General features: G+C 32.6%; 1 protein-coding gene across 1 annotated transcript in view; it reads left to right on the plus strand.

Moving 5' to 3' along the window:
- Window positions 1–6,720: 6,720 nt before the first annotated feature.
- The window catches only part of LOC126883563 (laminin subunit alpha-1-like), a 375,906-nt gene continuing 366,169 nt past the window's right edge, over window positions 6,721–16,457 (plus strand). The window contains exon 1 of the mRNA XM_050649203.1: window positions 6,721–6,760. Within this exon, the coding sequence (XP_050505160.1) occupies window positions 6,721–6,760 (40 nt within the window). The remainder of the gene's footprint in view (window positions 6,761–16,457) is intronic.

The raw sequence follows: 16,457 nt of genomic DNA on the forward strand, positions 1-16,457 counted from the left end.
AAAAACATCTTGTCTTGAAATTTTCTTGACAATTTATATCTTGTCTTGGCTCAAGAAATTTCAAGATCTTGAAATTTCTTGATTACCCGGTCGGGTGATTCCACGGCGACCTTTTTATTGCGTTGTGTGCTAACACGGCCTCCACTGCCACTGGGGGGAGTCCCTGATCTGCATTTGTTTCCTGACGAACCCAAAAATGATGTGTAGTTGCACGCTTACAATAAGCATTTTGCATGTTTTGCACATATTCTAAGCTTAGCTACCCAGGATTTCATAAAAATTGCTGAGCCAAATCGAAACAGTACAGATCGAACAGGATTTTGATTATTTGGAGGATGAGATCGAAGTAGAAAATGCTATAAATGCTACTACTTTAGATTTTAACTTTCCTGTAAGTAAAATTAAATACCTTGTAAAAAAAAATAAAAACTATGGGCAAATGCAATTTAAACTTAACAGTGCTTGCGAGGCCATAAATTGTAAGATGACTATGCCATAACTAGATGTGCCTACAAGATGGCATTTAACTTTCGAGATGCTAACATGGGGCTTAAATGTAAAAAATGCTTAAAACTATATTTTGTGACAACAACCAAAATATAAATAATTGGAAAATGTTAGATAAATAATGTTTCTGATCAGTAAATTTTTTCAGTATCTGACAAGGTTTAAAACACTTTCTTCAATTCTCGAAGGGGAAAAATGTTGCACACTCCCATTGGTGGTAATTGGAGTAAATTTACTTTTGGACAAACTGGAAATAGGGGCTCATGAACTTAATAATAAAATTAATAGAGACGCTACCGATGAGCACTTAATTTACTGCATTCAAGCTGCGAGAGATAAAATACTGAAACACTATAACAAAACTAATTGGATATACTGTATTGTTGTTATTGTGAATCCTCGCCATAAAGTAGAGGCACTTTCCTCTTCATCTTAGAAAAAGCTTCTATAATCAGAGGCAGTACAAAAATTTGAACAAATATTTGAAGCTAACTACTTTAATAAATCCCAGAATGATCTATAGAATCTAATACCAGAGCCAGTACTTAGTCTGAAAAAAGAAGATAACGAATTTGATTTAGATATTACTTACCTATTTAACTAAAGACATACAAATATCTGGGAATCTGGGTTGATGACAAAAATGTCCAAAGCAAAGAAATTAAAGTCCGAATTGAAACTGCAAGGCAAGCATTTATAAAAATGAATAAGACACTGCTTACAAACAAAGACCTTCAGTTGCCTCTCAGATTGAGGGCTTTAAGATGCTACATATTTCCTATATTACTATACGGAATGGAAGCTTGGACATTGAAGAGACAACACATAAGCAAAATAGAATCGTTCGAAATGTGGTGTTACAGAAGAATATTGAAAATTCATTGGGTTCAAATTATTACCAATGTTGAAGTGCTACGACGTTTAAATAAGGAGTTAGAAATTATGAACAGTATAAAATCAAGAAAACTGGAATATTTGGGTCACATTACCAGAGGAGAAAAATATGAGTTGCTGAGAATTATTATGCAAGGAAGGATCCAAGGAAGAAGAAGCATATGCGTCAATAAGACGCATCCCCTGGCTTGCCTAGAGAATGGTTTAACTGTAGTTCATTACAACTGTTCAGAGCAGCCAACAAAGTGACTATAGTCATTATGATATCCAATATGATATCCGATAGGAGATGGAACTTTAAGAAGAAGAAGACCTATTTAAGAAAGCTGATAATGATAACTTACAATCTTGGAAGTATGAAATTGAAAAATACTTAAATGAGCCTAGGTCAGAAGATTCTGAGAATATACATACTTGATTGGTGGAGAAGGCACGAAAATATCTACCCGTCATTATCGAAAATGACCAAAGGATTTTCTCGGAACGCCAGCAACATCTGTATCTGCGGAAATGCTATTTTCAAGAGCAACTTTAACAATAACAAAGCCAAAAAATCAGCTAGGCGTTGATTCCATAAGAAGTGTTATCTGCCTTAATTCATGGCTTATCAATTCCGATTTAAAAATATGCTAAATTGGTTATTTATTTAAAATAAAATCTAGTTTTTATTATTAGGTAGTCAAGATATTTCAAGATTTCTTGTTTTCTGGACAAGAAATCTTGGTATTGACATAAGATTTCTGGTCTTGTCTTGAAATCTAAATTTACTTCTTGTCTTGATCTTGTCTTGAAATCAAGACAAGATCAATAAAAGATCTTGAAATTTTCAAGAAGTTTGCGACCCCTACATATTTTAGATTTCTTCAATATTGGTAAGTGAATGAACAGCGAAAACTAATAATAATTATCCATTGGTCTAGAAACCATAAAAATAGCGACGTTCGTTCATGCATTACTGGCGAATAAACACATCTGCCAGACCGTCTGGGATATTTATAACGGCATGTAATATAGCTACCTATATCTATAGCCAAGACAAGGTGACTACCTTTTCCTGCTTTAATAGTACTGGCGCAAGATATCTAATTTAACAGAACTAATTTTGATGCTCCTGTTTTTTACATAAAAATAAAACCATATACAAAGTTTAACTTTAAATATAGAGCGTCCCGATTTGGTGTTAAAAGATCTCTTTTTTTAGTCCTGGTCCTCCGGAAGGAGTGTTATGATCACCGTGATGTCGTGTATTGTCCGTCTCCAAAGATATCTGTCTCTAGTTTTATACCGCATTTACACTCAGTCCTGTTGGACAGGAAATTGGGCAGGGAAGTGGGCAGCGTGAATGTGTAAATAGCTCACTCGTGCTGCTGCTGCTCATGCTACTGCCATTGCAAGGCGCTCCCTCAAAAGTCGGTTTTCGAGATGGAAGTCAAAGGACTGGCAGAGCGAGATCGAGTAAGTATTCACATTCAACTACTTTCTCTCTCACTTACCGCCGGCAAAGCGGCAAGTGAGTAAGGGAGCAAGACGATGCTGTCGTCACATTCCATTCTTGAGAGTCGTTCGGTAAATGAGTTGTGAGGACATTGGCGAGGACATTCACATCATGATGTGAACACCATACTCGCGTCGATATCGTATTTCGGGCAATATTTCCGGCAGCGGCTGCAGCAGTGGCAATGGCTGAGTATAAATCCGGCAATTTCTCTTAATTCATGCATAGGTCTTTTGCATGTTCCTGTAATTTGATTGATTCATCTTGTTCCCTCCTTATCTTCGGTCTTCTACCTTTCCTTGGATAGTAGGATATTTTTCCATATTTTCTGTGTCTACTCATCTTAAAATATCCCAAGTATTTTAATTGTTGGAGATGGACTTTGCTGGAGAGCCGTTTGCTGACCTTTAGCTCATTTAAAATTTAATTATTTGTCGTGTGGTCGATCCACGGAATTCGTAACATTCTTCTCAACAGAACATTTCTGTGGCATCTATCTTTTTCCTTTTCGTTTGTCTTAGGGTCCAAGATTCACATATTATGTATAACATACATAAAATTGGGAATACATACATATTAAGTAGTTAATCAACCTCATTTTTAGAGTTCGTTAAATTTGAGAGTCCTTCCATATTTTGACAATCTTTCCTTCATTCCTTCATTCCTACGGTGACTTTTGATAGATCATATCGTGGGCGTACTGGAAAAATCCACTAACTCCATTTTTTTCAATTTTGACATTTTACTACCATTAAATCCAGAAACATTAATATGTTAACAGGAAAACCCTAAATCTCCAAATTCGTCATCCACCGTGCTTAAATCGGCACATTCAATGACAAAGAAAATCAACTAACTCCATCTTTTTCTAAGTTTTCATGAACAAAATAATGTTTTTCCAAATATTTTTATGTACGTACATGTATGAGCACAACACCTGTGGTTAACATCCTTCAAAATCATATCCAGGTACCAAAAGTTGAATAGCTTTAGCCAGTATACCCGATTTTTAAGAGGTAATCAATAAGGTATAATAACGTTTAAATATGTTTTTCTCAAAACTTTACTTTTGTTTTATTTTTTCCTGCAGTGATCCTGTGTTTGTGATCAATGATCCCAGATATAAGAATGAGCTCACAACCTTAAACCGGTCAATTGTGGTTATGTGTTGATGATTGTTACGTAGTATATTCACGTCAATCAGTCACAAATATCAATAGGGCTTTTCATGGATTGTCATTTGTTTCGAGCTTCTGTCATGTGTCACATAATATTAATATATCTACGTCATACGTCTTTGGTCTGTATCATTGGTATATGGTGGTATATGCCAATAACGTATGACGTAGATATATTAATAATATGTGACAGAAGCTCGAAACAAATGACTGAATGAAAAGCCCTATTAACTCTTCTTGACTATTTGCAAGAACTTAGATTGTTTATTTTTTGGCCATTTATTGAGGTGTCTTTTTCGGAGAGAACGCTTTGCGATAATATATAAAACATAATATCGCACACCTAGTTCAATAGGGAACTTGCACATTTTTTTTTATTAGATAATAATGTTCAGTTTTGTTTAAAAATGAGATTTCCAAAATATCACGCTTCAAAAACTCGTAATAACTTAGAAATACATATTTAAAGTCTTCTGCGGTATAAAATAGTTCAAACGGCCCGTGACGTCACATAGTTTTGCATTAGTTTTGATTATGGTTATATTTCGCTGTGTCTAGGTACACGGTAAAATGTACGCAAATAAAAAAGTTAGGTAGACGCGAATTAAACTTCATCAAGCCAGTGACGTCATTATTTACATTTGGTACATGCTATTTTCATATGTTTAGTGTTTGTTTGATAGAAAAATATTTGTTAGGAGAAGGGAAGAACTATTCAGATGTTTCAAACTTAATTGTAATAAATCAATGTATATATATAAAAGTATATATTTAGGTTAGCAAAATAATTATATGTATTTAGTTGACATGACATGTAGGTACAAAATATTGTTAAAATAATTTTTATACGTAAGTGAATTATTATAATCAACTATTCTAAATGCAAAATAAGCCACAATTTAACTAAAAAAAATATTTTATTAACGTTTCGACGTCCAAATCGGATGTCATTATCAAAATAAAAAAATTAGTCAGATTAAATAAATTATAAGAAAAAATTTTTTACTAAGCAACAACATTTTTGTTTAATTTAATAATATTTTGTATTTTGACAACGACATCAGGTTTAGACGTCGAAACGTTAATAAAATCAATTTTTTAGTTAAATTTCGGCTTAGTTTCCATTTAGAATGGTTAATTACAAAAATGCCACAAGGATAATAGCTTCAGAACAAGTTAATTATTATTGTGAAAACTTTAGGTCTTCCTTTTATTTTAAACTTGGACGGTAATACTATTTCATTTAAAACTAAAAAAATATAATATATTAATTTATAGTCTCTTATCTTTTTCGTACTGTTTTAAAATGTTCTTAAACTCATTAAAAGAACTAAATAATTGTCCACACTCCATAGTTAATTTAAAAACAAACACTAAACAAATAAAAAATAAGAAATCACTGACACTCTAACTTTTTATTTGCGTACACGTTAGCGTATACCTAGACACAACCTTATATTTAGGTATATTCTTCTTCTCCTTCTTTAGTTTATTGGCCTCCACCTACTTGGGTATTTGGCCAGCTCATCGTCGTGGAATAAGTCAAAAATATTTATATTCTAATGACATATATCGTATGTCATTGTAATAATATATACCAGTTTGTTAAAATTGGAGTTTTATACTGTTTTTGAAGGAAATGAACGAAGGTTTACTATTGAAAATAAAACCATTTTGTAAAAATACAAATTTTCTATGAATAGTTTAAACGATCAAAAACACTTGTAACGTCACATAAATGTATTTTCTACTGACGTTTATAACGTCTAATTTAAAATTATGTTTGCTTTATTGAAAAAATTTAAATGTAAAACTTAGTGACGTCACGACGCGTTTTGGACCACCTGTTTTAATTTGAATTTTTAATCGTCTTTAGGGGCCAAACGAAACACAAACAAAACTTTTTTATCTTTGATACATGTTTTAAATTATGTTATGTTGTGATTTATAACATTTTTTTCGAATTTAAAAATTTATGCAAGTTCCCTATTGTGCCACAACTGCAAAAAATTCGAATTTTGGGTTAAGGCTGTAAAATATTGCCTATATAATGGCCTCTCTAATGCAATACAGCCTGAACTAAAATATTGTTTTGGATAAGTATAAAGTAAGTTACTTCGGTATTTCACTATAGGGTTTTTGGAGGCTTTGAAAATGCAATATGGCCATAACTGGGAGATGTGGCGATAATATACACTGCCACAATACAACCGATGTAATTCAATACGTTCAATACGGCCACAACTGCAAAAATCAAGAGAGATGTGGCGATAATATACACTGCCACAATACAACCGATATAATTCAATACGGCCACAACTGCAAAAATCAATTGATTTTTTCATTATATTGCCGCCGTATCTCCTAGGTATCGTTTTATAAATGACTTTCTTCACACTGCAATATCGCCATAACTATCAAAATAATAATAACGCTTTATTTTTAATAAATTGTAATAAGATCCAGCCAATAAGTATATAATTTGCTACCTAAATTGTAATTTTGAAGCCAGTCATTCTCAAAATAAATTATTTACAGGGCAAAACGCGTTTACTACAGAACGTTTTGCTCATTTCTCGAGAATATTGTGTTTTGCACTTGTGGCACTATTGAACTAGGTGTGCGATATGTAGGTTTATTCTTATAATGGGTTCTCTAGATTTGTCTACTACACTCAACGAAAAAGGTACGTAATATTAATAAAAATGTTAATTCAGACAACAAAAGCAATACTTAAAATTTGTCCAATTCTTGGTTTTATTGGAACAATAAAGCGATGTTCATCAATTCATTACTTTCGTTAGTTGATCCAGTGTATTACGTTTATTGAATGGATGAACATCCGTTTATTAATATATAATACTTTCAATATGTATACCATAATATTACTTTATTGATATTACGAACACTGTTCACTGAGTCAACGAACACTATTCATTGAAACAACAACGTCGTTAATTGACCGACGAAGACTATTCGTTGTGTCACTAACAGTGTTATTTCTCCTAACGTATACTGTTTCATGCATTCAATCAATTTCGTTTATTTCTACAATTATTTCCGTTTATTTTTACAATTAATTCCTTTCATTCCCACAATAAATACGGTTATTCCTACAAGCAATTCCTACAATCAATTTCGTTCATTCCTAATATGAACGTATTTTATATTAGGTAATAATTACTGAATGCGTTAGCTCAATGTATGATATTAATTGATTAATAATAATTTTGCAAATCCCCCTTTTTTGTCCTAAACCTAATGGACTTTACACTGTGTGATTTCGACTTTACACTGTGTGATTTCTCATAATATGATTTCACTTATACAGTGCGCTGGAATAAGTGTTACCCCCCCCCCCCTCCCTTATTAACTTATTTATTTTTAGCACATGGTTAGCAAAACGCTCGGACAGGTTGATTTTTAAAGTAATCAAAGTAGGTATATTATAACATCAATGTTTCGAACTTTACGCGATCCCCCTTCAGGTCCCTACATCATGTGATAGCTCATTTAAAAGCGTTTGAAATAGTGATTCCAAAAATGTATAACACTTTAATCCCCTTTGAGAGCGCAGGTGCAAAATTTCGATCGAATTCTTTTTAAACGCATTCATTTTTTTTTTGGAATCCTGAGAAAACTAATAAGTATTTTTGAAAAATGTAAACGCAGAATAAAATATTAAATTATTACCGAGGGCTAAAAGTCCCCTAGAATAAATAAAAAGTTTCTTTTGAATGGTATATTTGACATAAAAATCATACTAAATTTTCTCTTTTTCATCCCTGTGACTTATTAAAATAATCATTATAGAAGTTCTCAGGGACTTCAGACCCTCTATAATACTGTAATATTTTATTCTGCGTTTAAATTTTTCAAAAATACTGATTAGTTTTCTCAGGATTCGAAAAAAATGAATACGATAATAGACACAGGAAAACTTTCTTCCAGTACGGACTACACTTGGAAACGAAATGAAATTATTCGGCACTTCGGCAGAGCTAACAGCATTGTTTAACAAAGAATTCTTTTTTAAGCAATGGTAACAGAGAAGCTCGGGGTATCACGATAAGAAAAAGCCGTTACATTTTAAATGGCCAAGCAAACCTTATTGAAATCTGTACGTTGTCACGATAAACCAAGGTAACTGCTTATCATATAAGAAATCAAGAAAGTGTTTTGCTGTCAGAATTAATAATAGTATTAAGTATACGAAACTAGTTAGTATACGAAATTGAGTTTTATTGATTAATGTACTCTAGTTATTTTCACAATTATTATTCAATCATTGTGACAATAACCAAATACATTGATCAATGTCTAAAAGTTCGTTGAAACAAAAAATTAAATTGTTGTTACAACGAAATACTATTCAATAATCACTGTTAATCAACGAACTAAATTTTTTTGAGTGTATTTGTCTTGTATTCAAAAGGTTTTCTTGAGTACCTATACCTTTGGAAAATCCAGTTTGCTCCAGGGATATTTCTCTGTGTAGGAAAGTTTTCAGCCTTTCGTTAAAAGATACAGCATATGCAAAAAACAAGCAGGTTGGTTCGTGCTAAATTCGGTGTCAGGTCATTCGATGCTTGTATCGGTTTATTACATTAATAAACCGTAGGATTTCAATAGAAATTCAACCACAATTGTATGGCTTATGCCTTTGAGAGTACTGAAAGATGAAACCAAGGAGCGTAAAATATGTGAAAGCTGTGAGGTTTCCTAGGGAAATCTACGTGAAAATTTTTGCAATTCACGAATCTACACCTTCTACTTTGAAAAATTCATATCTTTTATTATAATAAGATTAAAAGCTTGAAACAGGTACATTCTTCACAGAAACAGGTCACGTATGTGTGTTAGTATTGGGAATACATACATATTAAGTAGTTAATCAACCTCATTTTTAGAATTCGTGAAACATGAGAGTCCTTCCATATTTTGACAATCTTTCCTTCATTCCTTCTTTCCTACGGTGACTTTTGATAGGTGACTTTAGAAAGGTGAGCAATATATAATGTACAACGTTTAGAAAAAAAAAATTAAAATGGAACAGAGTTATAGCGAGCTAAACGCAAAAAACGTGATTTAATTTTTTTTATTTTTAGGGCAAAATTGCGATTTTGACAATATTCCCCGACCTAAAATTTGAAATAAATTTCATTTTCGTTTCCAACACTGTCAAAAACATATTGCAAGACCAAAATTAGCAGTTCACCACTCTTGGTCAGTATCTAGAAAAATAAGGATTATTTTGGGGATTTCTAATGTCGATACTAAAAGTTGCACTATTTTTTTTTTCTATAAAACATTTTGATCTAAAACTTTCCAGTTCTTCACTCAACTTTTGCCATTAAACTTTGCAATGCACAAATCTGCACCTTTTACTTTAAAAAATTCATAACCTTTATCAGAATAAGACTGAAAGCTTGAAACAGGTACCGTTGTCTTCAGAAATGTTAGAACTATCTACTTTGAAAATTTTAGAGAAAAATAATAAAATGGAACAGAGTTGTAGCGAGGTAAACGCAAAAAACGTGATTAATTTTTATTAGTTTGAAGGTAAAATTGATATTTTGACAATGTTCCCCCACATACAATTCAAAATAAACCTCATTTTCGTTTTCAGCGCCATTAAAAACATACAGTATGACTAAAATTGGCCCTTCACCCCTCCGTGGTCAGTATCTCGAGAAATAAGCGTTTTTTGGGGTGTGCCGCTCGTCTATTTAGCTTTTTAATGGAGTACAAAAAATCGAAAAAATCGCGTTTTTTGCACTAAATTGTTACTATTTAAAAAAGGCTCAGAACTCTGCCGAAAAAGGCAGGAAACAGGTAGGTTTTCTGCGAATAGGTTTACAATAACTAGAAGAGTTGTCGGATACCTGGATAATTTATTGTCCAGAGAAAATCCTTATTTACCTGGACTCAAATATTCAAAGTTCTAAACGAAAATTTACCATTTTTTAAGTCCTTAACGAAAATTTTTTAGTCCTTGTAACACCAGGAGCGGAAGACAACAAATAATTTTTGAGAGATAAGAAAGAAGCAGATAATATGTCCACAGTGCACACTAAACTCCTGGACAAAATTAACGCACCACTTTAATTAATCTAAATATTTACAATATGAACACAAAATAAAACTAAGTTACATTGAAATAATAATAAACACCTACAAATAAGTCCAACATGACTTTATAATGACCTTGATTTGCCTTATAGTTTCTTTAAAAATTTGTTTTTGCCGGAAATGCATAAATAAGCTAGCATAACTCCAAATTGCAAAAAGAAAAAAATCAGTAAAGTAACACAATAAAATGCATCTGGGTCAACACTAATACCGTGTAGGCCCTCCTTTACTTCTTATCATTTATGAGTCAAAGCATGCTTGATATCAAATGTTCAACAAAAGCTTGCGGAATATTCTTCAATTCTTCAATAACGGCCTCAATGAGTTGGTTGTGATTGGCAATAGGGGGTCTACGACTTCGAATCTTTTTTTGAAATAGTCCCATAGATGCTCTATAGGATTCATGTCCGGACTGTTAGGTGACCACTCTAATAATTTAATATCAACATTATTTAGGTAGCCAATAACGTGTCGAGCCACATGAGGACGAGCATTGTCTTGCATGAATAAAAAATTAGGTCCAAGAAACGGAGCAAAAGGCATAACATGTTCGACAATAATGTTGTCTAAGTAATAATGGGCATTCATAGAATTCCCCCCCCCCTTCCCCAAACATTTTAGAGCCACCACCAAAAGGTACTTTAGGAGAGATATTGCAGCTGGCAAACCTCCTCGCCTTCGCCAGATACGCTTACGACCATCTGGAGCTTTTAGGCTTACTCTATTCTCATCGGAGAAAAGAACTCGTTTCCAATCATCGATGGTCCAATTTTGATGCAATCTTGCAAAATTCAATCTCTAAAGCCTGTGTTGTCTGGTAAGCAAGGGTTTTTTGGCCGGTCCTGTTGCTCAATTCTGCTTCATGTAAACGTCTTCTAACTGTTCGAGACGATATCGCGACATTTCGAACATCTACTAGTTCATTTTTTAGCAAATTGCTGCTTACTCTCTTATTTCTGAGAGCACGTTGTCTCAAAAAACGATCATCAATTTGATTAGTGCAACGTTTCCTTGTCCTGGTCTTCGATGGTACGATCCTGTTTCATTATATCGCCTCACCTTGCGACTGATGCTGGAATGATGTCTTCCTAACAAACATGCAACGTATCGCATTGAATATCCTTTTTAATCCTATTTTGTCCAGGAGTTTATTAACAAATTAAAACAAAATTTTAAATGAATTAGTTTTCTATCTATATTTTTAAAATTGCCAAAGTAGTAGTACAGATTAAGATAGTAAGCCCCTGCACTATAATTTTGATCCCATCAAGTCTGCTGGTGAATCAACTCGTTCAGTGTTCAGTACAAGTTCAAAAGCAAGGTTGCGTTGGGGTAGGTTATAGATTTATTTCAGCAATCTGGGAGACGGAATTCGTAAAGTTAAACCATAAATTTTGAGACAACATGGCAACTTCCAATAAACCACCATCAATGCCCGCTTTGATGGAAACTTTTTACTATGAAAACTTGAGGTAATTGCCCGCAATATGCATCTGGCGGGATCGTAAAATTAGTGATATATGAATGCGAATGGCATTTAACTACATTTTATTACCTATTTTACAATAACTGAAAATAAGTTTCCAGTTGAAACGATCATTCGATGGTTGGGTACAGAATAAGTTTCGATAAATGCAAAATAATGCACTGAGAATGAGAATTTATTTATCAAGGAGTCAACCTGATGATTACTAAGAAGAGTTCATTGAATCCCTTGTTCAATAACTAAACATTATTCAAATTGTAATATATAGGGTGTCCCAAAATTAGCGGTACGGTCGAATATTTCGCGAAATGAATATCGAATGGAAAAACTGAAAAATGCGTGTTTAATAGTCTTCAGAAATCTATCGAATGATACCAAACACGACCCCCCTCTCCACCCCCTGGAGTGATTTGGATTCCGCTCGTAAAAATAAGCAACTTTTAATTGAGACATTTTTTCGAATTGTGGATAGATGGCGCTATAATCAGCAATAAGAGTTTCTCGTGATACCCTAGGCCCTAGTAGACCCTAGGTAAATTATAGAAACGGTCTTATATCTCGCGAAATACACTTCCAAATAAAAAACCAAACAACACGTGTTTAATATTTTTCAAAAACCTATCAAATGACATTAAACACTACCCCCACTCCATACCCCGGAGGTGAGGTGGGGGATAACTCTAAAATCTTAAATAGGGTAACTCTAAATCTTAAACATAATCCCGTTTTTTATTGCAGTTTGGGATTCCTCATGAAAGAATAAGTAACATTTATTCGGAACATTTTTTTAGAACTGTTGATAGATGAGATGTAGCTAATAAATCGCATTTTTCCGATTATAGCGCCATCTATCAACAATTCTAAAAAATGTCGGGCGTCGCCTTTTCCTCCTAGTGCTTTGTTTTTTGTGCTCCGTTATTTAATTGATGTTTATTAAAAAAAAACAAAGTTCTCCATTTCAGTTAGTGATAGCGCTTAACTTTTTGTTAAATTTGTTAATACTTATGTACTAGACTAGTTTTGTTATAATCGGTACTTATACCCTGTTCCACGAACATACGCCTGTCTTGGATTATCGAGACAACGAATATTTTATTGTGCAAATTATGAAGAACGAAAGTAAATTGCAAAATACGTTGTTTTTTCTTGGAACAATTATTAGAGCCATTTATTTTCGCACTTCTTATGTTGCACACTAAAATATTCGTTGTCGCGATAATCCAAGACAGACGTATATTCGTGGAATAGCCCATACTAAACACATTGTTATAAAACCGTAGTTTTTAAAAACAATATAGGGTGAGGCAGATAACTGGCCTATTAGAAATATTTCGAGAACTAAAGGCAACAGAATCATGTAAATTGGAATGTAGGGGTTTTGAAGCATGATCTATTAAATTAAAATATTTCCATTTCTTTCCAACTTCCGGTTATACCGGAAGTTACTTATACCTTCGTTTTTTTTTAAATGGGACACCCTGTATATTTTTAGATTTTTGGATTCTTCTCAATATCTTCTTTCTTAAAATATGAGGTTTTGTAATATTATACAGGGTATTTTAAAAGATATTTACGTTTTTTTATTAATTTCGTAGCAACATTCACACCGTGTAGAATTGTAACAGTTTGACATTAAAAACTCTGCTTATGTTCAAGTGATTTTTAATATAGTCTATTATTCTTAAGAATCATTAGTATAGCTAATTTTGAAATTTTAATAACCAGGGTTGGTCGAAACTCGGAATGAATATTTTCTGAGTTTTCTTAAATGAAACACCCTGTATTTTAGTATTGTAATGAAATGATATTTCATGGTACTTTTTTATTTTATAAGTATTCCCTATAACTAATTGCTTTAACTTGTGAGTTATTGGTGATTCAAGCTAAACATTAATTGCAACAAAAAATACGTAAAATTTTATTACGTTGGCCGTGAAAAAATTCAATCACAAATAATTTTTCAGAAATAAATACATATTAATCCTGACTGATCCGTAAAATTACCAATAATGGTTTAGGTATCAAAATACCTACGTAGTTAAGGTTGTTGGTGCGATTAACAATTAAGCACAAATTAAAGCAGTTAGGTATAGGGAATGCTTAATAAATAAAAAATTACCATAAAATATCATTTCATTACAATACTAAAATACAGGGTGTCCTATTTAAGAAAACTCAGAAAATACTCATTCCGAGTTTCGACCAACCCTGTATACTAAAATTAAAAATTTAGCTATACTAATGATTCTTAACAATAGTAGACTATATTAAAAATCATTTAAAAGTAAGTAGAGTTTTATATGTCAAACCCCTACAATTCTACAGGGTGTGAATATTGCTACGAATTTAATACAAAAACGTAAATATCTTTTAAAATACCCTGTATAACATTACAAATACTCATATTTTAAGAAAGAAGACATCGAAGAGAATCCAAAAATGTAAAAATATACAGGGTGTCCCATTTAAAAAACGAAGTTATAAGCAACTTCCAGTATAACTGGAAGTAGCAAATAGATAAAAATATTTTCATTAAATAGATGACTCTTCAAAACCCCTTAATTCAAATTTTCATGATTCTGTTGCCTTTAGTTCTCGAGATATTTCTAATACGCCCTTTATTTGCCTCACCCTGTATAGTTATTTTCCTAACAAATGCAGAAAATCTTAAACATGAAGAGAAGTATCTTCCCAATGCAGAAAGTCATTCTTTTCCGCTCGCAACTGCAGTTTGCCGAACGACGCGAAGCGGGAGTTCAGCAAGCAGTCGAGTGCGGAAAAGAGACTTTCTGCAAAAGTTAGGAACAATATTTTTTCTAAGAGTCTTTAAAAAATTACCAAATCTTAATCAATTAATTTAATTAATATGAAAATACATACACAAATTAATTCTTTGACAAGGTTGTCAAAACCAAACTTTCAATATAATTAGTTAGCATGACGACGATCTTGGTTTCCATGACGATGATTCAAAACGACTGTTATTGCCTATCGATTTGACTTTCGAATATTATGTCAAAATAATTTTATTTCATCCAATTGTCGCGTTAATTTCATTAAAACAGGAACACAATAAGATATATTTGAAATAAATTAGTAAATAATATCTAAATATTAGTTTATTGCATGTATTATAATTACTTTAAGGCCATATTAACATATCTAAATTAACACGCGTGCGGAAAAGTAAAAACCGCGTGCGGAAAAGTAACACGCGTGCGGAAAAGTGAAACTTTCTAAACTAAAATGCGTGCGCGAAAGTAGACATTTTTGCATGCTCGTAGAAAAAAATGTTTATTTATCTATCTCTGTGTCTACCATATGTTTAGTTCACAGTGTAGCTTTTATAAATACTTCCAATAAAAAACCAGCATGTCAAAACGGTAGTTTTCATTTGATATGAATGGTTATACCTTCAGATTTTATAGCCTTAGCCGGACGTTCGATCGTATCGTGTTTAATATCTTCAAATTCAATTTAGTTCTATAAATTCTTCGATATGTTTTGCTCTTCTAAAAATGGACGATTTGATTCGGTTTCATTTTAAGACAACTTTATTTGGAGATGTAATTATCGTTAACGATTTCTTCGCTGGAGACAGATGTCATCTGCAGACCGTGTTATGAGATGGTAGATATGATTGTTTTCATTAAAATTATATAAGGATAACAAGCAAGTAGCGTTATATCTAAATAAGTATAATGTTATTAGAAATATAAATACATGCTAGATATAAATTTACCGATATTTGATGCATTATGAACATTTGAATTAGTCCAGTCGCACAGTGTGTCAATGAGCCTAGCTAGGTGGACAAAAGTCACATCCAAAACTAAAAGAATTATTATTTGAATATTGTAAACAACACCCCAAAACATGCTACTCTAAATTTGGTTATGTCTAACACATCCCATCGTTGAGTAATAGATCCCAAAAGTACGTATTCTCATTGTAATAGCAGTGGCGGCCGGTCAGGGTCAGCAGGGTCAACAGTGCCGACCCACACATTTATAGATATTATAGATTTTTTTAATATTAAATTTAATTAGAGTTTATGTAATTTTTTGTACCTTTGAAATAAAAAAAACTGTCAGATAATACAGACTAAATTTTATTCGTGGCTTTTAAAAGGATTCGACCAATCCGAGCGTTAAGTGATCCCTGCGCATTTTTAAACACTGAATGATCCGAGCAATTCATCTGACTGTTCGGCTAGCCGACCCCAGCTCCTCCGTAGCTTGACGATTTACACGTAAAACTCAACGAACAATACAAATCGATGAGCAACCAAACATATATTTCTCCGTAGGCATTAAGCGGCAGGTACGGCATATTTAAATCTGCCGGTTTCATTTGGAAGCATCGGCAGAAATTGTAAAAAATAATCACGCCGTTTTACGTCGTTTAATTGATATTGTAATTTTTTTGAGTTGTCAGGAATTATCATTTATTTATAGATATATAATATCGTATAATCGTTATATAATATAATTATAGATAACTAATAAAATTGTTTAAGAAATACGATTTGGATTGTCTAATGTGCTTTCTGATTCTAAGATATTTTACGGCATATCTAAAACAGTACAGAATGAACTAATATAATTAATTAGTTACATTTTAAATAACGTTATTGGATCTGAGCTTCAGAAAACCATTTGCTTTTCGCTAGAAATAGATGAAACTTCTGATTATCATGTCATTTACAATAATTATCAATTGTTGTCCGATACGAGTTACGTGGTAATATTTATGAGAGGTTTTA

The sequence above is a fragment of the Diabrotica virgifera genome, chromosome 4, assembly GCF_917563875.1.
Source record: "Diabrotica virgifera virgifera chromosome 4, PGI_DIABVI_V3a".
Taxonomy (NCBI): Eukaryota; Metazoa; Arthropoda; class Insecta; order Coleoptera; family Chrysomelidae; genus Diabrotica; species Diabrotica virgifera.